This window comes from Mustela erminea, chromosome X (genome assembly GCF_009829155.1).
Source record: "Mustela erminea isolate mMusErm1 chromosome X, mMusErm1.Pri, whole genome shotgun sequence".
Lineage (NCBI taxonomy): Eukaryota > Metazoa > Chordata > Mammalia > Carnivora > Mustelidae > Mustela > Mustela erminea.
The window spans coordinates 26,674,809-26,697,494 of NC_045635.1; the positions used below are offsets into that span (position 1 = coordinate 26,674,809).

Sequence of the window (22,686 nt, forward strand, 5' to 3'; positions counted from 1 at the left end):
GGAAAACAATTAGACACAGAATGACTCTAAGTGAAGATTCCTGGCGCTTTTCTATGTGTGCACGTGTATGCACTCTGCATACCAATGACAAAGCTAGAAAGAAAACTCACCTGTTTTCTTCCTCAAGATCTGCTAGGATTCTCTCTAGCTCCCCTCTTTCCTCACTCTCTAAGGAAATCAAGATCTGGGCAGGACTACGAGGCTGGCTCAGGGGGGAGTCCTGGTTCAAACTTTGGCAGTAATGCTGGATTAACAAATGTTCATCATCTCTGGAAAATAAAATCAAAGGTTTTGGTTTTTTCCCCCCTTATTTTGCTTTGGGGGTCAGGGACTCGGGTGTGTATTTTAAAATAGAAACATTTGCTCTTAACCATTAATTAGACCCTTTTTCCTGTTTCTAAAGACATTTTGATATTTTGAGGTTGTGATCTATGATCTTATTGGTGACAATTCGAAGTATTTCTTGCTCAGATTTTCAAATGAATTTGATTGGCCTATTTACGTGGGTAAATGAGTAGCAGAACTATGGAAATACTCGGACTCTATGTTGACCATTAAACCAATAGTTAGCAGATATTAAAAGACATAACAATGGCTCTATAATGTTTATGCTACCAAGCCTGTCAAGATAACCTGTTTCACTAAACCCATGCTCTTTTTAATAATGACCAGGTAAAAAAAAACTTACAACCTTTGTAATAATGAATATTTTCTTCAGGGGAGGACAAAGTGAACACAAAGTGTTGCTTTGCTAAGCGAGTTTGAACTTACAAAAGCCATTGAGGCAAGATGGTAACAATAATGAAACTGGAGACAATTGATGGTTTCATTCAATGATTGTTCAGAGAGAACAACAAAAACTGGAAGGAAAAAAAAAGCCACGGGGATGACTAATTAAAAGAAGACTGAATAACTCATTCTTTAGAATAGTTTTAAGGACTAATCTTCAGGAACAAAGAAGCCAAGGGTTTACATTTGGGGAGGCAGCTGCAATGTTTCCTTAAAACTAGAAACACTCTAATACACAGGAGAAATTATTTTCTAAATGTATTGCCCCTAGCTCCTTAGAAGCCTGTGTACATCTAAGTTTTAAGAACTTCATTCTGTTCTTAATGAGAGGCTAAAACTCTTTGTTTCTCGTTAGATAGGAGCAGGATGGTATGTTAACATTCTCCTAAGTCTTCTGAGTTGAAAAACAGTACAGGTATTTAGGGGAAAAAATCCTCCTGACGTAAATGATTTTGGTCTGTCAAGCCAGGTAACTGGTCGAGAAGTGAGAAGTTGTCTAAAAGTAATTACGGGTGTTAAAAACCAACATTTAAGTGAAGTCAACCAATTCCCCAAACATCTTCCCCAGATCTGCCCCTAAAATGTCATGGTTTTAGCATCTAACATGGAGTCAAAATGGATTTTAGGTCCTCAGAATGAGCTAAAGCTAAATTTCATTTAACAATTGTAAAAAGATGTTTTACTACTTATTATCCCTCTTCCCAAATTCTGAAATTTTATTGCAAGAACTTGCTGTGGCTAATTACAACAGAGCTTTAATTAAATTTCTCTTACTGTTCTCTCAGGCAGGCAATAAATGGCAGCCATTATTATACAGATACAACTTAAAATAATTTGAATGTGCTAGAGCTTCTAATCACCAAAACTGGTGACACAAAGAAGCAAATCATTCAGGTTGTTTCCATTTGGTTGATTCTTTGGCCACATATTTTCCTGTCCAAGTATTTTATATACTAATCCTACTAATACTTATCCTCCTAACTGAGGAAGAGAATGTGTCACAATTACTTCTGTTTGGGGAAAAGGTTGTTTTTGGATTAAGTGACTCAGTCATATACAAATGACTGTCAACTTGATTCAACATTCACCTTTGCAGGTGATCACCTTTATCTGCCCGGATGATTTGTTCTCAAGTCCTCCATGACATGCCATTCAGATGCTATTTCCCTCAGTCTAATCCTTACAGAAGTTCTTGCCTCACTGGGTGTGACGCTGGGCTGCCACATGAGACATAGTGAACTGACCACTCATTCTTCCCTTTGCCCAGATTCTCCATGACAAAGTGGTGAGACATGCGTAACTTAGCAAAGTAGAGATACTCCTGTGCTTTGACTAGAATTTTTTTCCCTCTCTCTCTGAAGTTATGTATTCGTTTAATAGGATAAGCTTCTTCATCAGTTCCCTCCACCTCAGGCCCTGGGTTCATGGCACTGTTCCTCTGCATTTCTCATGGTGAACACTTCCCCAACTCGGTAAGGAAGCCACTGTTTCCCTGTTACCATTTCTAGCATCCTGCTTTCTCTTTCCTTCCACTTGACAGGCCTGGCTTATCATCCCACTGAACAACTTCGACCTAAATTTGTACCCTCTCTTCTGAAATCCTTCACCAGACTGCCTCACCTGATTTAGCTAACAATGATGCTAAATCACAGAAATTTACTGCTTTGGATCTGTGAAGGAAAAGGCCCAACTAACCTACCAGATGGGAATACCAGTGCAAACATTCTAAGATTGTATGTCTGCTTCCTGAGTGGAGAAAATACTACTTAGCCATCACTTTAAAAAATTAATATCCAATCCCTTTAAATATCTGGCAGGTTTGGTCAAAGATTCACCATTTTGTATAATTTCATTATTTGAGCCTATGCAACTTGGTATTAAATAAGGCCCACTGTTTTTGCTACTCTGGAATACCAGTCATGCCACATTTTGGATGAGCTCATTCCGTGTCAGGTGGTTAAGAGTCAAAGACAAAAAAGTCAACGAATGGCTCCTTGAAAGATCAAGTGAGTCTAATGCTAATTCCTATCTTCTGCCCTACCCTACCTCTACAGCCCTCAAAGCAATTTCATCGTCAGGAACATTTTGTAAAAAGAGACAGGATACTTACATGCTCTCATTAGGAGAGATGCTATCATTTAGATAAGATCCATTGCTGTTTTCCATTTCTGCTAGCCTGATAAAAAACGTAAAAGCTCATTAAAACTTATGTGATTTCTTAGAATCTATTCAAGACCTAATCGAACATTCCTGAAAACTAAAGGATAAATCATGGCAAGAAGAGAAAGGAATCCTTCAAATTAGAGAATGTGTGTGTTGCCCTAACCATCTGAGGCAGTGAGTAGCGGACGACAGCTAGTTTAGTAGTTTTACATTTACGCTCTAAATTAGAAGGGAAGTTGTATTTGGTTCTTCTTCTTCTTCTTCTGCTTCTTCTTCTTCTTCTTCTTCACAGATTGATCTTGCTTTCACTGAGAACAGGCCTTTGTTTTTACAAGAAAAGCTTCCCTAACAACAAATACACTCTGTTCCTTCACTACCCCCTCCCCTTTTAAGACAATTAAAGCTCTCCCCTGATGACAGACTTACAGAGCTAGTTAATGCTTCCCACTGTGGACAAACACCGTTTAGCAGTTAGACTACTGATAAAGGATGGACTCAAAGTAAGCTCTCTGAATAGTCTGCCACCAATTTTTACCTTCAAAAACCTCCTTCCCCTCAGAAAATAATAAAATCTTCTTACCACTTAAAAAATAAAGAAGTTAACCAAACTCTTACAGACTTATTTAACAAGCATAAGACAGCTTACAATTAGCAATTCGGTTTTTAGGCATAAAAATTCTCTGAAACACAAAGAAGGTGGAACCAAAAGTTGCACGGATTAGGAAAATTAATTATTCTCTTCTTTACAGCATATGATGTTAAATAAGCACGCAAATGGAAAGCCAATGCTTTCATATGCTCTAGAGAACGTAGTATCATTTCTTCACCCGTGGATGGCTGGTCTAGCAGTTTTTCTAAGAAGGTGAGATGATTTCTAAGCCAATTCTTTAAACGTGCTCCGTATGCAAAACAAAGCAAAGCTATCAGAAATGTTTAAAGGCCAGGGTGAGGGGAGATTGTTCTGGACTAATGCTCTTACTGCCCAAAACAGCATGCAGTGGAATGGCATGCAAGTTAGAGGGCAAGTGGATTAGTAGAAATCAGACAAGATTGGGGGGAAAAAAAGAAAAGGTTTGTTTCAAATGATTATAGGTTAGCTTTCCTTGGTTAGTTATTTCAATCAATATTTGCCTGGCATTCAACTAGTCTCATACCTGCTAGCATAATGTTCAATGCGTGAATGAGTATCATCGTGTGAAAGCTGAGGGGACGAGGCGGGCCTATAAGGCAGAAAATGTGATTAGTCACAGATACCATCCGTTAATGGAGAAAAAAAACCCCACCACACAGTCATGTTATATACATGGCCTAAAATGCTTTTATTCTAATGCTCTGGATAATGTACACATTTGGCTGTTCCTGTATCTTAGCTATATCATCAAGTATTTTAAATCCAACTTTGAGAGATAATTTTTCATACTTTTTTTTCCCCCAAAGCCATCAAAAGAGATCAAAATCTTCTCTAGAACGTTTCAATTATAGAAAAGGTTGGGGGAGATGATCTCTTTGTGACATTTTTCCTCCTACCTTGTCATATCTCACATCCTATAGTTCTGAGACTGTGTTGGCACTAGGTGGTTCAAGATTTTAAGTGGTTTATCCCCCACACCATTTATTAGCCGCTTTCTTACTGAATGGAAGCTGTACATTTAATTGGTACATTTATAGTCAACAATCTTAGCTCCCAGGAGGCCAGACCAGGACCTGTTAAGATTCCACACACTGAGATGTCTCAGTCTGTGCCGTTTTGTAAGGAAGCAAAATATCCACCGATTTAGTACGATTTAGTAGCAGGACCATACTGCTACTTCATAAAATAGAACCGAATGACCCACAATGATAATGTGATGTTCTTAAAGAAGAATGGCTAAATACAATAAAATGTCACAATATCTGAATTATTTATCATCAGGGATACTGTGTGCTAACGTACAGAGAAGAAAACCAGAGGGGAGCGTTAGCATGAAAAGTCTATATACTTTTAGGGTGTAAAACCCTACCTTTTTTTTTTTTTTTTTAAGCTCCAGAGACTAAGAAGTTTGGTCACGTTAATATTTCCCCCCCACCCTTTTGTATCTGATCTATTAATTACCCTTGAAGTTTTTATTGTATCTTTTGGATTAACCTTAGAGAAAAAAAATCCATCTGTTCTGAAAACCAGTTTGGACTTGAGCTTTTTGATCATAACTGGATTGGGCAAAAGTTCTCTTCCATTTCTGTCCTGACACAGAAAGCCTTTAGGTAAAGGCACAGATCCAAAAGTCCACAGTACTGTATTCAGTGAGGACTGGTTTAGCCCAACATCCAAACAGCATTAATAGACGTGGTCAAAACATTAAGAACACATCTGCTTTTACTTATATGGGGGGGAAAAACCCCACGTAGTTACTACCTAGGCTTACCTAGGAAGTGTGCTAGAAATCCCTACTTCTTAAAGAAGACACACAATCCTAACATGATTACAACACACTATAGAAAACAACTAGGGAACTGAGGTCTTCCCTGAGAGATAAATGTCTTATTTACGAAACCAGTGTTGTCTAGGTCAAGTGTCACTCTAATCCAATTTGTAATGAACTACAAAGACCTTTAAGCTGTCAGGAGGAAAACAGGGATGGCCACTGAATTTACTAGGCAGATCCAGAGATTTCCATGTGAATCTTCACTCTAGTCTGGCAGAGTTCACCTCATTTCTTAGAACCACGGCATAGTGCATTATTAGAAAAATGCTATGGTTTGTTTTAAAATATTCACTGCAGGTCAAGGTCATTTTGTACTTGGAGTATTTGGTTTATAAACGCTGTCTTCTGGAACAAACCAGTTTTTCATTTACATACTTCTTTTTTTTTCTCATTTATATACTTCTCATACGCTAAACGCCCACCAGGAAGAAAATGTGTGTTTTCCCTGCTAATGGCTGCCACCTTGGTAGTGTATAGAAGAAAGACAACCTGAGACCTTTGAGCATAACTCTACCAAGAAAACTAGGCATGTAAATCCAAAACACTTTGGTAAAATCTTATACAGAAAATATTATGCAGCTCTTTAATTCTTAGCATTGAGGCTAATTCCATGTGATTTTTCTTATTAATGTACGTAGCACCTATCACAGCATGCCTGAGCACAAGAACTCCTAAAGCCAGAAATTAAAAAAAAAAAAAAGAAGAAGTATACTAACAGAGGTACCTATTAAAACCAGAAAATGAGCCAAAAGGGAGCACTATTCAGAGAAGGATCATTTCAAAAACCAAGAATAAGCAGAAAACCACTTAGTCCAGAAACAAAACTAAATGCAAAGCCTTCTGAAACACTTTTCCAAAAGATGGTAAGAGCACTGCTCTCCCTTTCTACTTCCTACACACGAAAAGATATACCCAGAAGGATGAGCCCTGTTATTATTAATGGCCAATTATGTCCCCACCTACCACCGGTTTCTCTTTTGTGAAAACTCCATTAATAAGTTTTCATCTGTTTAAGGTTTCCATGCAGACTAGCTCAAAGGATACTGTTCGTCTGATTTGTGGGCAAACCATAGAAAAGGTTCAGGCTAGATTTAGTTTTTAAAATAATAGGACAAATACAGGTAAATAAGGGTTTCTGCTAAGAAAAAAACCAAAGATCTGTATGTCAGTCAACGTTCAAATTCTGTGATCCACATAAGAATCTGTTAATCCTTGCAAAATTAAGCCACCTCAGGACCTGGTTCTTCTATCTAAACAGTAGAGCTCTGCAATAAATTTTATAAATTACTTAAAAGCCCCTGAACAAAGACTTTAATAAAAATGCAGGCATTAAAGAAAAGGGACTCTTGCTTGCTGGGTCTGGTTTTCTTCCTCAAAAGGATACTTTCCCATTATTTCTGAATAATCAGACTTTTTTTTAAAAAAAGGCAAAGTGATTTTTTGTTTTAGTTTTTAGAGGAAGATATTTTAACAAAGGATGTTATTAACTTGAAAGCTCTTCTAAGTTGAAGGCAAACACCCTGTACTTAAAATAAGTGACATTACATTTTCTAACAACAAGGCAATAACCAGGTTAAATGCCTAAAACTGTTCATGCCACTGGATTAGCATCATGGTACGTCTGTGATTTTACAGAAACTAGAGAAATCTTATTTCTTTGACTTAGGAAAGCTACAATATGTGCTGAAAATAAAAATAATCAGGCAGTGGTATTTAAAAAGGAAAAAATGGGGTGATATGAAATGAAGGAGTCAAGCTCATGGTGGTAACTAAATATTTATTTAAAGAATAAAGAATATGCATAAAGAGCCTATTAAAAACATAAGTGACATTAAAATCACTTGTCATGTTTTTTTCCGCATTAGTTGATGTATTCAGTAAATGGTTTTTTTTCCCCATTCAAGGAACCATTAGTTAGTCTTTGCTTATTATTTTGCGTTACCTCTATCCATGCATTTTTAAAGTCATTCTGTAGCATATTTGCCTTTTGGATATTTCGACTGGCTAAAACTTATTCTAACACAGAATAAATCCATTCACTTAGTGAGGATTTCAGTCTATCAGTTTGTTTTAAAGTTTCTCATTTAGAAAAGGTTTAAACTTCGCTAAATAAATAAAACTACCCAGGTTAGGGAAAACAATTACCCTCGAATAGAAAAAAACAAAAAATAAAACAAAACAAAACAAAAAAACCCCAGAACTGAATCTAAATAACTCCCTTTGATGAGTAAAAATATCAGGTACAGGTACCATCTCTTAAAATTAAGGGGCACAATAATGCAGCTTTAACAAAGAGAGGGATGTCGTATATTCCTTTTAGGCCAATAAAGACTTAAAATAAACCTCAATTAATAACTTGCATTTATCACTATAGGATTTTTAAAAAAGGATATACTTTAAATTAAATTACATGGTAGAATAAAAGAGACCCAATAAAAATAAATTGAGTTCTTCTAAATTGGTCATTTCCCTCTCTACAGAATAGAGCTGTCTGACTTTAAATAAATATTTTAATAAAGTATGTACGCTCTGAAATAACAAAACTTTGTTATAAAAACTCCACACAATGTAACTTTAAAAAAATGCATGTTTTGTTTGCTAATATATAAATCACAGACTCCCCAGAGTTTTCTAATAACATTATAAACTCTAAGATAAACCAATTATCTGCTGGTATCTAATATTAGTATTATTAATATACACCAATAGTGTATAGTACACTTTCCTTCCAGTGTAAATGTGTAACTAGTTATGAGCTGAATATTTAGTTCCGAGAGGAGAGCAAAGTGAGTTTAGTTCAAAATTGAGAAACTCATGTGTGTGCAGATTAGTCCGGTAGCATGATAAAAAGTACACACGCCTGACTAAAATTATTCCATCAAACTCCACATCACACTGTAAAACAAATCCAGCTGATTTCTAATGGTCCACTTGTAACAGGCCCTAAAGAACAAACCATTATCCTTTCGAAGGTCCTAAAGTACTGAATCTCAAAAAATATGACTCAAGAATGTTATTATGCAATCAGAGGAGCTTATCACGGAAGAATATGTAAACCCATCTTTCAGGAACAGAACTAACAACCCATTTGTTTCTGTGATGACTGATTCCAGGTCAGGATGTCTGCTGGTTAAAACCTGACCAGGTGGGGACCCGGAAACCTCACTCTGATTCTCCTGATCTGTGGTAGATGGCACTCTCAACGTCTTAACCGCGGGAAGAGAAAAGATGACATGAAGGAAGGGAAATTAATGTGTCCTTCAAAGAAAACCAAACCAAAAGAACAAAAAATTGTCAAATCAAGCAAGCAAATGTGGCAGTGGTAGCAGCCCCCTTCAGCAGAAGTACTCACGCAGAATCTACCGGCCAGAAGTTGATCAGAGTAACAGGACTGCAAAACAAAAAATGAGGTGGTGAAGAGAGACACAGGCAAACTCAGCCAATAAATAAATAAATAAATAAATAAATAAATAAATAAATGTCAATTAATTAAAAAAAAATACTGAGAGGTCAAAATAAATAGAAACTAACCAATTAAGTATGAACCATGGAAAGCGACAGCCAAACAAAGGTGGAGAGTGAGGTGACAGAAAAACAAGTGTGCCACTGCCATCCGTTATGGAAAGCACGAGAAGGTTGCAGAGAGTTGGAGGTATCATCATTTTGATCAAGAGAATCATTGCTACTTACTGTGAAGAAATTTCCTGTGAATGTCTTTTCTTTCAAGGAGATAAAAGCGACTAGGTATGACCACACAGATACAGAAAGACACACGCCTAGTGATTTGTGAGGGAGGAAAACCGAAATGAAAGACTGGAATCACTCATTTGTAAACAGTCCCATATTTCTTATAAGGGAATTAGTAGCTGTCATGGAGTTTCTTTCCCTGCAAGATCAGGTTTCACTTTTGGAACAGGTAATTGTCATGGGACAACTAACGTGGGAAAATGGCAATTGACCGTCAGCTTATTTTTCTCTTTTCGGCTAAAGGAAGTCTAAAGAAAGAAATAGGAGAGACTGTTTGCACTTGGGAGTGAAGGTGGGCGTTCAGCTGAGAGGAGCTTAAATATATGTCAAATGAGAGACTGTTTTGCGCTTGCCACTACTCACGTTTCCATGTTGTCCCCCTCTAAGACCGTCTGCACTGGCAGGTAGCCCATTCGGGGATGCTTCGCAAAATACCTTTTGGTTCGAAATTTGTTTTTTAGTACCTTGGCAAAGTCACGAACATCTTCTCCCGATGTAGTCTGAAAGGGAAAGTGCACTGAGCTCAGACCCGTAAGGGTACAATTCTCAGGGTAAAAGACCACTCCAGCATTCTGCCTCAGCGCACTTGTTCCCTAACTGCAGAGACAGTGGGGGTCAAGAGCTAAGTCTATGGACAAAACCTGGGGTCAGGCCTAGCAGTTGCTAGCAGGGCTCACTTAGGCAAGTTATGAACCTCTCCAAGGCTTCCACCACCTGTAAAGTGGTGGCAGTAATACCTCAACAAGTTGTTAGGACAAAAAAGTGAAGTGCAGGAACTACAAGGGCTCCTCGATCAATGGGAGTTTGTAGCAGTCTTAGTAGTGACCTGAAGTTTGACCACACCTTAAGGTATTTTACAGAAATGATTCTGTCCACAGTGATGTCCCGTTTCACGCACTGAGTGTCATTCTATCTGGTGCGTGGCTCATTCTCCATCACCGAATGCCTTTGCAAGAGGATTCCAAGTGAGAAAGACAGTGAAAGACCTGGGCCATCGTTCTGATGCAGGAGAGAGAAAGAAGAGAGTAGAAGCTTCTCGAGTGTGTGGCATCCACCTGCCGATACTGCTACCACGAAGGGGGGATTTATGAAGTCAGGGGCGGGGCCCGCGCTCCTGCCCTTCCAGTAAGCTCCTAGATCACCCCAATGCCACGGAACAGGCAGCGAATACACAATACACGTGGTGGTTACACCCACGTGTGTCTGAGCACTGAGTCTATGTCCTGTCCAGGTCACCAGCGATTCTTCCCAAGTTCTAAGAGCCACTGAGCACCTCCCCAAAACAAGATCTTGAGAGAAAGCTGCACCTTTAATTATAGAACGTTGGGCAAATTATGTAACTTCAAGACCTCAGAGCCCTCATCTGTAAGAACGGGATAATAATAATACCTACTTCACAGAGTAGTTTAAAAGGCAAAGGCACAGGTATATACATATGTATGTATACATACATACATAAAAGAGTCACAAAAAGATGTAAAAATAGAAGGCAAATTCCTAGCATCAGTTCAGCAAGACTGACTGAAAGCCGTGGGTCAGAGATTCAGAGGAACCCCACAGCACCCCTACCCCAACACCCAGCAAGCCCCATGGCCACACAACTGCTAGGGCTGTGCCAGATCAGTGTGAAAATGGCTTCCCGGCACCACCCCACGCACTAGGGATCGAGTCAAGCTAGAGGCCACAATGAGGAGTCCCTTTAGCCGGGGAACATCCAGGGAACTTAGAAATCCCAGCATTGCACATCATCTGCAATAGTGGACAGAAGCGAGGCTCCTTCCCGGTGAGCGAGCTCTCGCGGGGACGCATCTGACTTACCGGCGTGCAGTACTCCACCATGGGGTAGTGCATTTTATGGCCTTTTGCAACTCGACCAGAAAAAAAGCAACTTTGGCAGATGTCATAGTTAAAGTGCTTTAGACTCCTGTACCTGGTGAAAAACAAAAACACACACATATGTATTTCTTCAACTCAAACTCCCCAGTAAAGTTCTTTGATAAACCTTCTTCCACACTGCCTTAATTCGGGAAACGGAACGCAGTGCTCATTAATCCCACAGGTAAGTGATTAACGTCCTCCATCTACATATCTCTGCTGCTTCTCCTACAGTATCAAAACATTTTGGCAGGAAGATCATCCTATAAACATATGGAAGAGGAAAGAAAATTTCAGCTCTCATTTAAGCTCCACGAGGAACCCTTTCAGATTAAGTAGGAAAATACTGGCAACCTTCCAGTCTTTTGAAGACCAAACACAAGATGCTGAAAGATCTTCCAGGAGAGAGAGAGAGAGAGAGAGAGAGACACGGATGTGCTGCAGACCCCCTACCCATTCTGGGGACAAACATTTTCCTGAAGCAATTATTTTCAAAACAATTTATCAAGAGGAAGCAATTTCATTAAATAAAGGCAAATGAAACAAGGACTCTCACTGAAAATTCATCTTCCTTTAATCACATTTTCTGATTGACTGGCATGATTCACCTTGAGGTAGTTACTTGGATGATCTCTTTTATGTCTCCCTCTTCAGAACCGCCTCGCCCCCCACTGCCACCACGTTACCCGCAAACGATAAGTGAAGCCCCAAGAAAAGACAAACCGAAGCTGGATGAAGCAGCTGTAATCTCTAAGTACATACGCCCCCACTCTCAGTATACGCTATTATTTCCTATTCTCCCTGCCTTTTGCTTTCTTAGATAACAACACTAGCCAATTCAAATAAACATATTCCTTCTGCCACATATGGGGATGTGGGGGCAAAGCTACCTTTTTTAGATCCCAACCATCTTCTGAGAGGGGGAGGAGGAAAGAGAAGTGCCGCTTCCCGAAATAATCTAATTCGATAAGGGCGAAAGAATTAAAGGCAGCACCACTCTCAGATCTTCCAAAGCACTCCCCTTTTCTATTTTGTGAAGACTCCCCCTGCACATAAATCTCACTCGCTGACCAGGAGAGTTGAGAGAAGAAAGGGAAGTGCTGGAACACAGTCCTCTGTGGGTTCCCCTCCCTTTCTTCCCTGGCATCCTTCGTAACTGCCAGAAACCAGGAAGGCAGGCAAACTGTGTCCTTAGCGAGCACGGTCTACTCAGGGTTGTCGATCTAGCCTTTAGAACCCTCTAAGGGTTTCTGCAAAAACTTCTTGGTCAACAACATGAAGTATGAAAGGACAGGAACAGCAGGGGGAGAAAGAAGACGGAATAAAAAGCACATGAATGGCATGAAGTAGATATTTGGAAACAAAGAAATAAAGCAAGTGTGAGCAGAACTAAAGAGTATTTACTCAGCTGTTAAGTGGGTTCTGCACAGGCACAGGCCATACAAATAGTTCACAACTACACGGCTAAGTCATTGCTGGGGAAACCCGGATGTTGAGCCAGATGTTGAAATACCTCATCATTTCAAAATCTGGATTTGGGATTCTTGTTCAGCAAGATTAATTTATCTAACAATATCCCCTCTCCCGCAAACAGGTCAACGAGGCTGAAGATTTAAGAGCCAACTGTTCTCCCTGGCATTTTTAAGAATATCAGAATAATAATCTGCTATGTTTCCTAGCTCTTTCACTTTTAAATTTATAAAGAACCTTTCCCTTTTTTAGCTGCTTTGTGAAATTTTCATTTACTTGCCTACTTTATATTCCCTCAGAAGTTCATTAGGATACTATGCAAAGAGTATAATCAGATTCGCAGATAAAGAAGCACGTTCTGGGTTGCTTGAAACATTTCTTGTGAGTTCAGGGAACAAAAGTGGTACAAAACGAGTAAGAATCTGAGCTACCATGACAGGTCTCCCCAAACAGAATCATCTCTTAGTCTTAGAACCGATTCCCAGAGCATTTCTATAAACAGGACAAAAAAAAAAGAAAAGAAAAGAAAAGAAAAGAAAAAAAAACCAAAGAGATGGTTCCCACCATTTGGCCCCAGGAAGGAGGCAGCACGGTGACTCGGCATTCCCCTGCGGGACAGGCACTGCCATGGACGCAGGCGGTCAGTCGATCCTGTTCAATGGCACATGTGGCTCTGCAGAGCCCCACAACGAAGGTGCAGAGGGACCACCTACCTAATGAGTCAGCCGTCCAACTAGCCTGGGAACCAGGGCAGTCACTTGGGAAAGGAACAAACTGATGGCAACTGGCTCAGGAGATGCAAGGTCAAGTCCGAAAAAGGTGAGAGACTCGAAGAAAAAAAACAACGCCATCTGGGGGGTTCCGGATACCTGAATCCGATGATGGGACACTCCTTGCAGATGTTGCACTTGGCCTGGTGCTTGGCAGTCTCCGCGGCAGCCACCCGGTGCAGGACGGGCAGCCACACCATGGACTGGGGCTCCAGTCGCATCCAGTCTAGGAAGAGCGCCGCTTCGATCTCAGGTTTATTATTAGCCTGTGTGGATGGGAGGAAACATAGGGGGGGAGGGGTGGGCAAGGGACAAGAAGAGAAAGAAGGGGAGAAAGGAAAGGAGAGGCAGACATCAGTACAGACCAGACATTATGAAATTCAGAACGGTAGTGGTGCCATGAGACCCACTTTTCACAGTCTGTTTCTGCCAGTGTCCCCCTCGCGGCCACACGAGCCACCTACCCCCTAAGGCTAGACTAAGGGTACACTGCCATTACTCTGTTCAGCTGCTAGATGACAAGAAAACAAAGCAAAACCAACACATGGAGAATGGCGAGCCGAATACTTACCTGTGCCTCAATACTCCCTTCCCGCTCCATGTTGGAACAGATATGTATGAGTGAGCCAGAAGGAAAACACGGAGTGTTTATCGATAACATTTCAAAGGAGGTTAGGGAAAAACCAACTCAGGAGTTACTGATTCCTTGTTTTTTCCTGGAGAACCTGTGTCTCAGTGTTTCACGGAATCATAATAAGATGCTTTCAAAAATACTGGGTCCTGGAGCTTTGTTTTACAGATGAGAAAACTGAGACACGGGTGAGGGAAGGAGCTTTTCAAAGGCCACTCCTAGAGCCCAAGACTCCTGGTCTAGGGCTTTCATGGTGGCCCACTGCTGCTCGTCTGTCTCTATTTCTCTGTCTCTCAAAGGCTAAACTGAAGACCATTCTTCCCCAACAGTACCATGATTTTAGAAAACTCAAAATATATTTACCCATCATCTATGGATTGAAACAGTCATGCATTTTAATTACATATTTGTTAATCCTACGAGATGGCATTTTAATTTTTTTGTGTTGTCAGACTGACCAATATATTGGCCACTTTTATTTTTTTCTTTGCTTCTTTCATCTCATATTTTCCATCTGGGATCCCTTCGGCCTAAGTATATCCTTTAAAATGTTCTTGTAAGGGTCTTGTTGGAGGAGAATTTCTCAGGTTTTGTTTGGTCTCAAAAATCTCTCTCTTTTTAAAATTCATATTCTTGATAGCTCTCCTCATTGGTTATAGATTTTTAGACTGAAAGGGTTTCTTTTCCTTTTTTTTTTTTTTGGTTTTGTTTGCTTTTATTTTGTTTGGGCACACTGAATTGTTATTCCACTTTTATTTTACTTTCTTTGTTATTACTGTTAAGAAATGTCAGCAGTAAAGCAGACTAGCACTTCTTTGAAGGTAATCTGCCTTTCTCTATCTTGTGTTATGTTTCTAGGGTTTATTGAGACTTTTTTTTTTTTTTTAGTATTCACTGGGCTTCTTGAATCTTTAGCATCTCTGGTCAGCTCTGGAATCGTCTCAATCATGATCTCATCAACAAACAACATCTCTTCTCCATTTCCTCTCTGTTCTGCTTAGAGGAATCTAATACAAGTTAGACTCTCTCAACCTGGCCTGTGTACCTCTGCATAGACCCTCCCTGTACTTCATTTCTAACAAACATTTCTCTCTTTGGTAGCATCCAGTCTGCTATTAATCCCATACAGTGAGTTTTAAATTTTGGTTATTATACTTTTTAACATCTACAAGTTCTATTTGATCATCTGTAAGGTCAGTTCTACAAAGTCTGTGGCTCCCTGCAGGTATTTTTCAATCTTATCTGTTATTATTTTTTTAAACAGAGTAAACATGGTTGTCAAAAATTCATCTAAAGATTCCAAAGTATGAAATTACTATAGGTCTGCTTCTGCAGTCTGAGGTTTCTGTTGGTTCTTACTCACCCTGGGTTCTTGGGCACTTAATTTTGTTTTTCCATGATGTACAACACTGACCTTAACAAAAATCTTCTGGAGATACTCTGAGTCCTAGAATACAAGTGCTTTCTACAGAGTGGCTGTTCATTTGCTTTTGCCCAGAACCAGAGGACGCTGCCAATTCCAAGGCCGATTGAAGATGAACATAGAGAGGGGTTACTTAGTATAAAACAAGTCACGAGTATCTGCACTGCAAACCCATGTCGCTTCTCTTGGAATTTGAGTCCCTAACCACGAATCTGTTCATACCCTGCAGACAGAAAGGCAATAGGGTCTGGACCTACAGTCATTTGGCTTGCAAAGCTCACCATTTCAGCACCAGCCCAGCCGTTACCCCGATTATAAATTTAAGAGCATGCTAATGAGCTATTTGATTTTGAATTTCCTAGCTGCAAAATGCTATCAATTTGAAGTAGTGACCAAAAACTTTTGTGGAGCACTCTTCTCTGTGTAGAGTGCTATAACAGAGGTACTCTGTGGAAAGTTGGGGGGGGGTATCATGGAACCTAAAGATGAAAGGGACCATGTAAGTGAACTCATCCTTTTGGAATGGCGTCAGACCTTCACAGCCATCGAGTCTCAACTCCTATGCGATGCTGGTGTGTTCTTATAGCCACCGTATAAACGTCAGCCGTACGAGGGAGCCAACGTCCTTAATGGAGGATCTTGAACATCTGAGTACAGGTAACCCTGTCAAAAGTGCTTCATCGCACAGAGGGCTGAAATCCACAGAGCAGAGCAGAGGCTGCAGAACCCAACCACCAAGAGTTCAAAGCCCAGCTCTGTCATTTACTAGCTGTGTTGACTCTGGTGAATTAAATTTACCTTTCTGAGTCTTACTTTTCCTCTGCTGTGAGCTGGAACTATGAAGAGCAGCTGCCTCACAGGGCTGTTTTAAGATTTAAATGAGTTAAATGAAAGGCATGTGGAATGGTGTCTGACACACAGCAAGAGCCACGCCCATGTGTGCCACTGATACCCTCACCATTCTTGTCTGTCCCACCAGAAACCCAGAGGGTCTCAGGCTTGGCGGAGCCCTTTCAGTATTTTATCCAAGCTGTTATGTCTGTCCATGCCTCTTCATCCCTATTCCTTTTATTTTATTTTTCAAAAGACTGTATTTATTTATTTATTTGAGACAGAAAGAAGGGGAGGGGCGGAGGGGGAGGAGGAGGGAGAGAGAGAACCTCAAGCAGACCCCATGCTGAATGCAGAGCCCAACCAGGGGTTTGATCTCACAACCCTAAGATCACGACCTGAACCAAAACCAAGGGTCAAACGCTCAACGGACTGAGCCACCCAGGTGCACCCCTCCCAGCATTCCTTTTACTTTTCACAGAACATGGCCTTGGTTTGCCACTCTCCTTTGGAAGACTATTCTTCAAATATGATCTGTTGGTGGAGCACCTGGGTGGCTCAGTAGGTTGAGCCTCTTGCCTTTGGCTCAGGTCATGATCCCAGGGTCCTGGGATCGAGCCCCGCATCAGGCTCTCTGCTCAGCAGAGGAGCCTGCTTCCCCCCTCTCTTTCTGCCTGCCTCTCTGCGTACCTGTGATCTCTGTCAAATAAATAAATAAAATCTTTAAAAAAAAAAATGATCTGCTGGGAATGGTACCTCCACTTGTCTGGGCAGTAGGATTGCCATGACTTTCTTTTGTTCTGTATTCTAAGCTCACACGGGGTTTCCACTCAAGTAAAATCTCTGGGTCAGTGTTTCCCAGTGCATCCAGCAGATCAGTCATCCAACAAAATGTTTCATGAAAAGAAGGTCAAATTAATTACAGAAACACTGCACATTATAATCGCCTCTTAAAATGCTTAATGCATGTTAACATATTAAAAGCTGAGAAGGTCGTTGGTAAAGAAACACGTTAAACTCTGTCTGACCTCAGAATTTCCCACACTAATCATTCAGTGATCCCAAGACCTTTATCTTTTTTTTTCAAAGTTTTCAGGCTTATGAACACCACAAAATACTAATGTTGCGGTGGGCATAATGGGAAATGCTGTTCCTGGCTGTTTCTAGTGATTCCTCTACTCTGCTTGTTCGTCTGGGATTGGCTTCTTTCACCCTCCTCAAGATTTCCTGTTAGTCTGAGCCCACTGCACAATTTCAGCAACATCTTGCAGAATCCTGACTCTCACAGCCGACAGATGAGCCATTCTTCCCCACCCTGTGTAATGTTTACATTTTTAAAACTTATTTATTTTTAAGCAATTTTTTACATCTGAAAACACGCATTCTGTCTTCATCAGAAAGTCCCTGGTGAAAAAATATCAAGCAGGCCGAGGTCACACAGGACTGCTTGAAGCTCGGCTCAACAGAAACCCAGGCTTCAGCCTTCTCTGGTCAGACTAGGCCTTTTTCCGGTTCTGTCACCATGTAGGCTCCTGCACACATTTCTCTATATTGTCCACAAAGACACAATGACAGACTGTATCAAAGGAACTCCAAGTTTCAGCTATGACAATCTCCGGCTCCACTGGTCTAAAAACACACTTTATCAAAATAACCCTTTCTAGTGAGGAGACAAACCAACATAGGAAGACAGTAAACTGAAAAACATTACTAATTCTTTCCTATTTGAAACATGGATTCATTGTCACTTCACCTGAACCTATGCTTTTTTTTTTCTGACTGATGCTGAGAGTTTGTTTACGGATGAATTAACAGATATGCTGTAGAGTAAAAATAAGGCTTAATACAGGAAGTACCGTAAGACTAGAAAGCTTCTATTCATTCCAGAAGATGGAAAGTAAAAATCTGACTATGAGTCAGCAACAAATATGGGTGGAAAAACAAAAAGGCAAAAAAGCACCACCACGATTATGATGTATAATTGAAGGCAAGCGGGTAGAGCGTGAGGAAATAGGTCTCATGACCCTCGGCACTGTTCAAATCAGCCTTAGAAAACACAGTCGAGTTCTGGGGACTCCAGCTGACCCAGAATTCAGAGAAGGCTTGGCAGAAAGGCACAAGGATAATTAAAGGGTTTGAAAGACCTATGAGAACAGTTTAAGGGAATTGGGATTATTTAGCCATGAACAAAAAAAAAAAAGAGAGAGAGAGAGAGAGAATGAGCAAGAAAGAGTGGCTGAAGGGGCAATTTAATAACAGTTTTCAATTACGTGAATGGCTCTCGCATTGGGGCCTGTGACCAGCTGTTCGATCCTTCCACTGAGGCCAGAACAAGGAGGAACAGGCTTAAGCAGCATGAAGAATTTAGGCTGTAACTCATACAGAATTTCCTGATGCAGAAAGTTGTTAAAGCATTAGAGTGAATTACCCAGGGAAGCTAGACAATGTTCTCCACTTTCAAAACACTATAGATTCTCTTGTGTTTAAAGGCTGGAAATTCTCAAGGTTCTTCCTCGCTCCTAGGATGGAAAATCCATCATTTTGGCTTTTTTAAAACTGCTCACCGATGCCAACTGACAGCACTGAAGGCAAGATATGAGGATTCACATGCTCTTTCTGTGTCGATCTTTCATTTTTACTACAAACCATTCTGTATCCTAGTGGTATATTCCCTCTCCTTTTGTCTGGCAATAAAGAAGGAAAGAATTAAAAACTAGGCAAGCTTCTGTAAAGAGCTAACAGCACTAAAACAAAAACCCAGCTAAAACGACATTTCGGCCTCTCTAGAAAAAATGAGAAAGGACAGATTGGCACAAGAGGAAGCTGTTGAGGACAAAAGACAGGGATGATGGCAGTGAACTGGATCATCCTTTTAGGTGCTATTATCTGCTGACCAAGGGAGAGGCCTCAGATGCTTTTTCTCAGTATCAAGGATGACCTTGACCTCTCCCCTAAATGCCATGTTCAAAACCATTTAAGCAAGAACTCTTCAAATAGGCCATTTGGCTCTGGGTTTTGTAATATTTTGGTTTCTGGTCTTTGCTAAGACTCTTTTTGCCTTTTCCAAGGCAGGCGGAGGCGAAGAGCAAAGATATCCCAGCTCCTTGCATTGTGAGAGTTCAGAAGGATCTCGGGATTCCACTCCAGCTCCGGGGGGGGGGGGGGGGGGGCTTCATGCATCAGCCACTGTCCACAGCTGGGAGGCGAGGGAAGGCGCCGTGCTAGCAGGCAGCAGGGTGGGGCTTGCTACAAGCGCCATCTTAATGAGGTCCACAAACAGTGCCAGGAACCCCAGTATCTGGACTTTGCAGCCAAAGACGTCATGACCAAAATAATCATTTCAAAAAGTAGGACATGCCAAGTTTGGAGTTGGGGGAATTGCCCTGGGTTCAGAATTACTTTTGGGTTTCTTTCATGTTAATGCTTCCCATAAATCCTGAGGCACCAAAGGTCCAGGCTCCAAATGGCTGCTAGAGAGTCAATGTGAATGCTCATTTTTTGTCAGGATTTACAGTATCAGTTCACAGCTACAGAATAAAAGCGATGGGAAGATTTCTGAGCAAGCCTCACACCCCAGCTACCATCAACATATACATTGTATTTTTAAGAGAAGGCAATTAAGCATCTCGACTTTGAAGTTTTTGAAAAACCGTGTCAATGCTTAATCAACTGGGAAAAAAAACTGTATAAAGTAAACATTATGCAAGAAACTGCACCCAGTAGTTCTCAGATGATTTAAAAAAAAAAAAACTTACCCAAAGCTAAAAAGACAGGAGCTAGGTTTCCATTCCCACCACCCACCCAGCCTGCAGTGAAAGTTTATGGAAGTGAATGAAGGGACAGGAAATCAGCTGCAGTGTGATCACAATAAATAAAAGGAAGGATTAGAGTATGTGAATGAGGTTAGAATTTTTTAAAAACTGCTGAGTCATCCCAAAAGAGCAACAAAATTCAACCTAAAAGGGTTGTCTAAGGAAAAGACAAAATAAGCACATTCTCAAACTGTGTCAAGTTTACATTTAAAAACCTCCTCATAAATATCTCTCTTTTGGTTCGTCTATTGTATCATATACCAAAGGGCTAATAGTCTCTTTCTAAATTTGGAGGGTATGTTTAGAATGATCTGGCTTCAAATATGGGGATATACAGATTTTTCGCACTGAGAGGCTCTGCAGGGAATCCCCTAGGTAGTCAGCCATGCTTTCTATGTCAGTAATTCTCAAGGAGGGACAGTTCTGCATCCCAGAGGATATCTGACAGTGTCTGGGGACATTTCTGGTTGTCACAACTGAGGAGAGGGATATTACCAGTGTCCAGGAGACAGACGCCAAGATCCTGCTAAATATCCAACAATGCACAGGACAGCTCCCTCCAATTAAGAATCATCTCGACCCAAGTGTCAGTAATGCCAAGATTGAGAAACCCTCGCCTAATGTTCACATCTCACATTACCATGGTTCATTTGTTGAAAGTCAGAAACCAACATGGGGACACAGTGTTCACTAAGCACCGGACGTCCCTGGGAGCTATCTTCTACCACACAGAAACAGAGAAGCCATCCTAGGCCTGTTGTGCTATTAACTGGGAGATAAAAGCCACACTGGTGGGACGCCTGGGTGGCTCAGTTGGTTGGACGACTGCCTTCGGCTCAGGTCATGATCCTGGAGTCCCGGGATCGAGTCCCGCATCAGGCTCCCAGCTCCATGGGGAGTCTGCTTCTCCCTCTGACCTCCTCGTTCATGCTCTCTCTCACTGTCTCTCTCTCAAGTAAATAAATAAAATCTTTAAAAAAAAAAAAAAAAAAAAAGCCACACTGGTTAATATATCATGAAGAGAGGGAAAGCAAAAGGACCAAGAAATTTTAAAAAAACAAACCAACAAAAAACCCGAGCTAGAGGTCACAAGCGAACCTGGTAAAATCGCAGACTCAGACTTGAAATCAAGCTACTCCTCGAACAGACAACCCTGTGCAGCATATTCCAGGATGAAAAGCAGCAGAAATGTATTTAACTGTGGCAAATAATTATCGCAATCAGCTTGGATATGAGAGAGAGTGTGTGCACGTGCATGTGTGCACATATGTTGTCATTTCATTTAATAGAATTCCTGCCCATTTCGAAGAAAAATAATAACTAAATATATAAATGTTGAATACCTTCATATGCATGAATAGAATTTCTAAACGGTCTTACAGAAAAAGGTAAATTTATGGAAAACACCAGGACAAACCAAGGATTTTTTTTTTTTTCGGTGAGAGTTTTGTCTCTCCTTCCTGGCCATTTTCATCTGCTGTTCCATTAGTAAAATGTCCCCTTCATAAATCCAAATAACCATTGCAGTATCACTACTGCTGTTAACAGAGAAAGGCATGAATAGCTCACAACCCAACTTTTCTGGTCCTGAATGTGTAAAGCCTGAGTTTGGAAAGAAATGCTAAATTTAAATTGATCAAAACTGTTTTGTAAATCAGTGTGTACACAAAGCCTGTAAAACTACAAGGAGAATGGCTAGCCATGGTCAGACAGTATAGGACAGGCAGTTCCTGGCTGTTCCCAGAGCTGTTATTACAATTTCTTTAACAACCTCTAAATCTACCAAGGGCATCAGTGGAATATTTTACATAAGAGAGAATCTGCACTAGCAACGAACATAAAAGGAGGAACAAGAACAAGTTGTAAAGAATATTAATGACTCTTCTTCCAAACAATCCCAATTTTTATGAAAATCAAATGAGTGATAAAAAATGTCTTCTATAAAACTATATAAAACTTGCATGTAACAAATAAAATAGAAGAAAGATGGCATTTTGATTTTCTTAGACACAAGATACTCGTGATTTCCATGTGAGCTGCTGAGCAGATTACAGTCAGGGACACAAGGGATCACTTAGGAACGCTTCCACACAAGCTTGGTTCACACTTCTTGCTCTTAGTCTACACTACTTCTGTTCTTTTTTTTTTAAGATTTTTATCTATTTATTTGATAGACAGACAGAGATCACAAGTAGGCAGAGAGGCAGGCAGAGAGAGAGAGGAAGGGAAGCAGGCTCCCTGCCGAGCAGAGAGACCGATGCGGGGCTCGATCCCAGGACCCTGAGATCACGACCCGAGCTGAAGGCAGAGGCTTAAACCACTGAGCCACCCAGGCGCCCGACACTACTTCTGTTCTGAGAACAGTTGGTCTCCCATGAAGGGCCACACTGTATGTACAGGAGTCTTTTCTGTACCTTCTATCTCTGTCACAAGTGTTGCTACCTGGAAGACCAGGTAGACTTTGCTGATAATGACCAAGCTTCGAAATGAGTACAGTAATCCATTTCCTGTTCTGCCCTTTCCATTTATAACGTTTAGCATCTTATCAAAAAGGGATGCATGAGCCCCTATATATGTAGCAGTATTCACAATAGCCAAATTATGGAAATGGCCCAAGTACCCATCCAGTGGTGAATGGATAAAAGAAAATATTGCATATAGGAAATGTTGTATATAGGGGCACCTGGGTGGTACAGTCAGATGAGCACCTGAT

At 40.7% G+C, this 22,686-nt stretch overlaps 1 protein-coding gene across 13 annotated transcripts in view; it reads right to left on the minus strand.

Moving 5' to 3' along the window:
* The window catches only part of DMD (dystrophin), a 2,094,983-nt gene that overhangs the window by 55,904 nt on the left and 2,016,393 nt on the right, over window positions 1–22,686 (minus strand). For 7 of the 13 annotated variants that reach the window (XM_032330374.1, XM_032330376.1, XM_032330379.1 and 4 more), the window contains 7 exons: window positions 13,376–13,542; window positions 10,980–11,091; window positions 9,525–9,661; window positions 8,767–8,805; window positions 4,107–4,172; window positions 2,900–2,965; window positions 111–269 (listed from right to left, as the gene is read on the minus strand). In XM_032330374.1, coding sequence (XP_032186265.1) covers window positions 111–269; window positions 2,900–2,965; window positions 4,107–4,172; window positions 8,767–8,805; window positions 9,525–9,661; window positions 10,980–11,091; window positions 13,376–13,542 — 746 coding nt within the window. Of the gene's footprint in view, window positions 1–110; window positions 270–2,899; window positions 2,966–4,106; window positions 4,173–8,766; window positions 8,806–9,520; window positions 9,662–10,979; window positions 11,092–13,375; window positions 13,543–22,686 lie in introns of those variants that run through there. The other 6 variants (XM_032330375.1, XM_032330382.1, XM_032330384.1 and 3 more) reach the window with 3 other exon arrangements.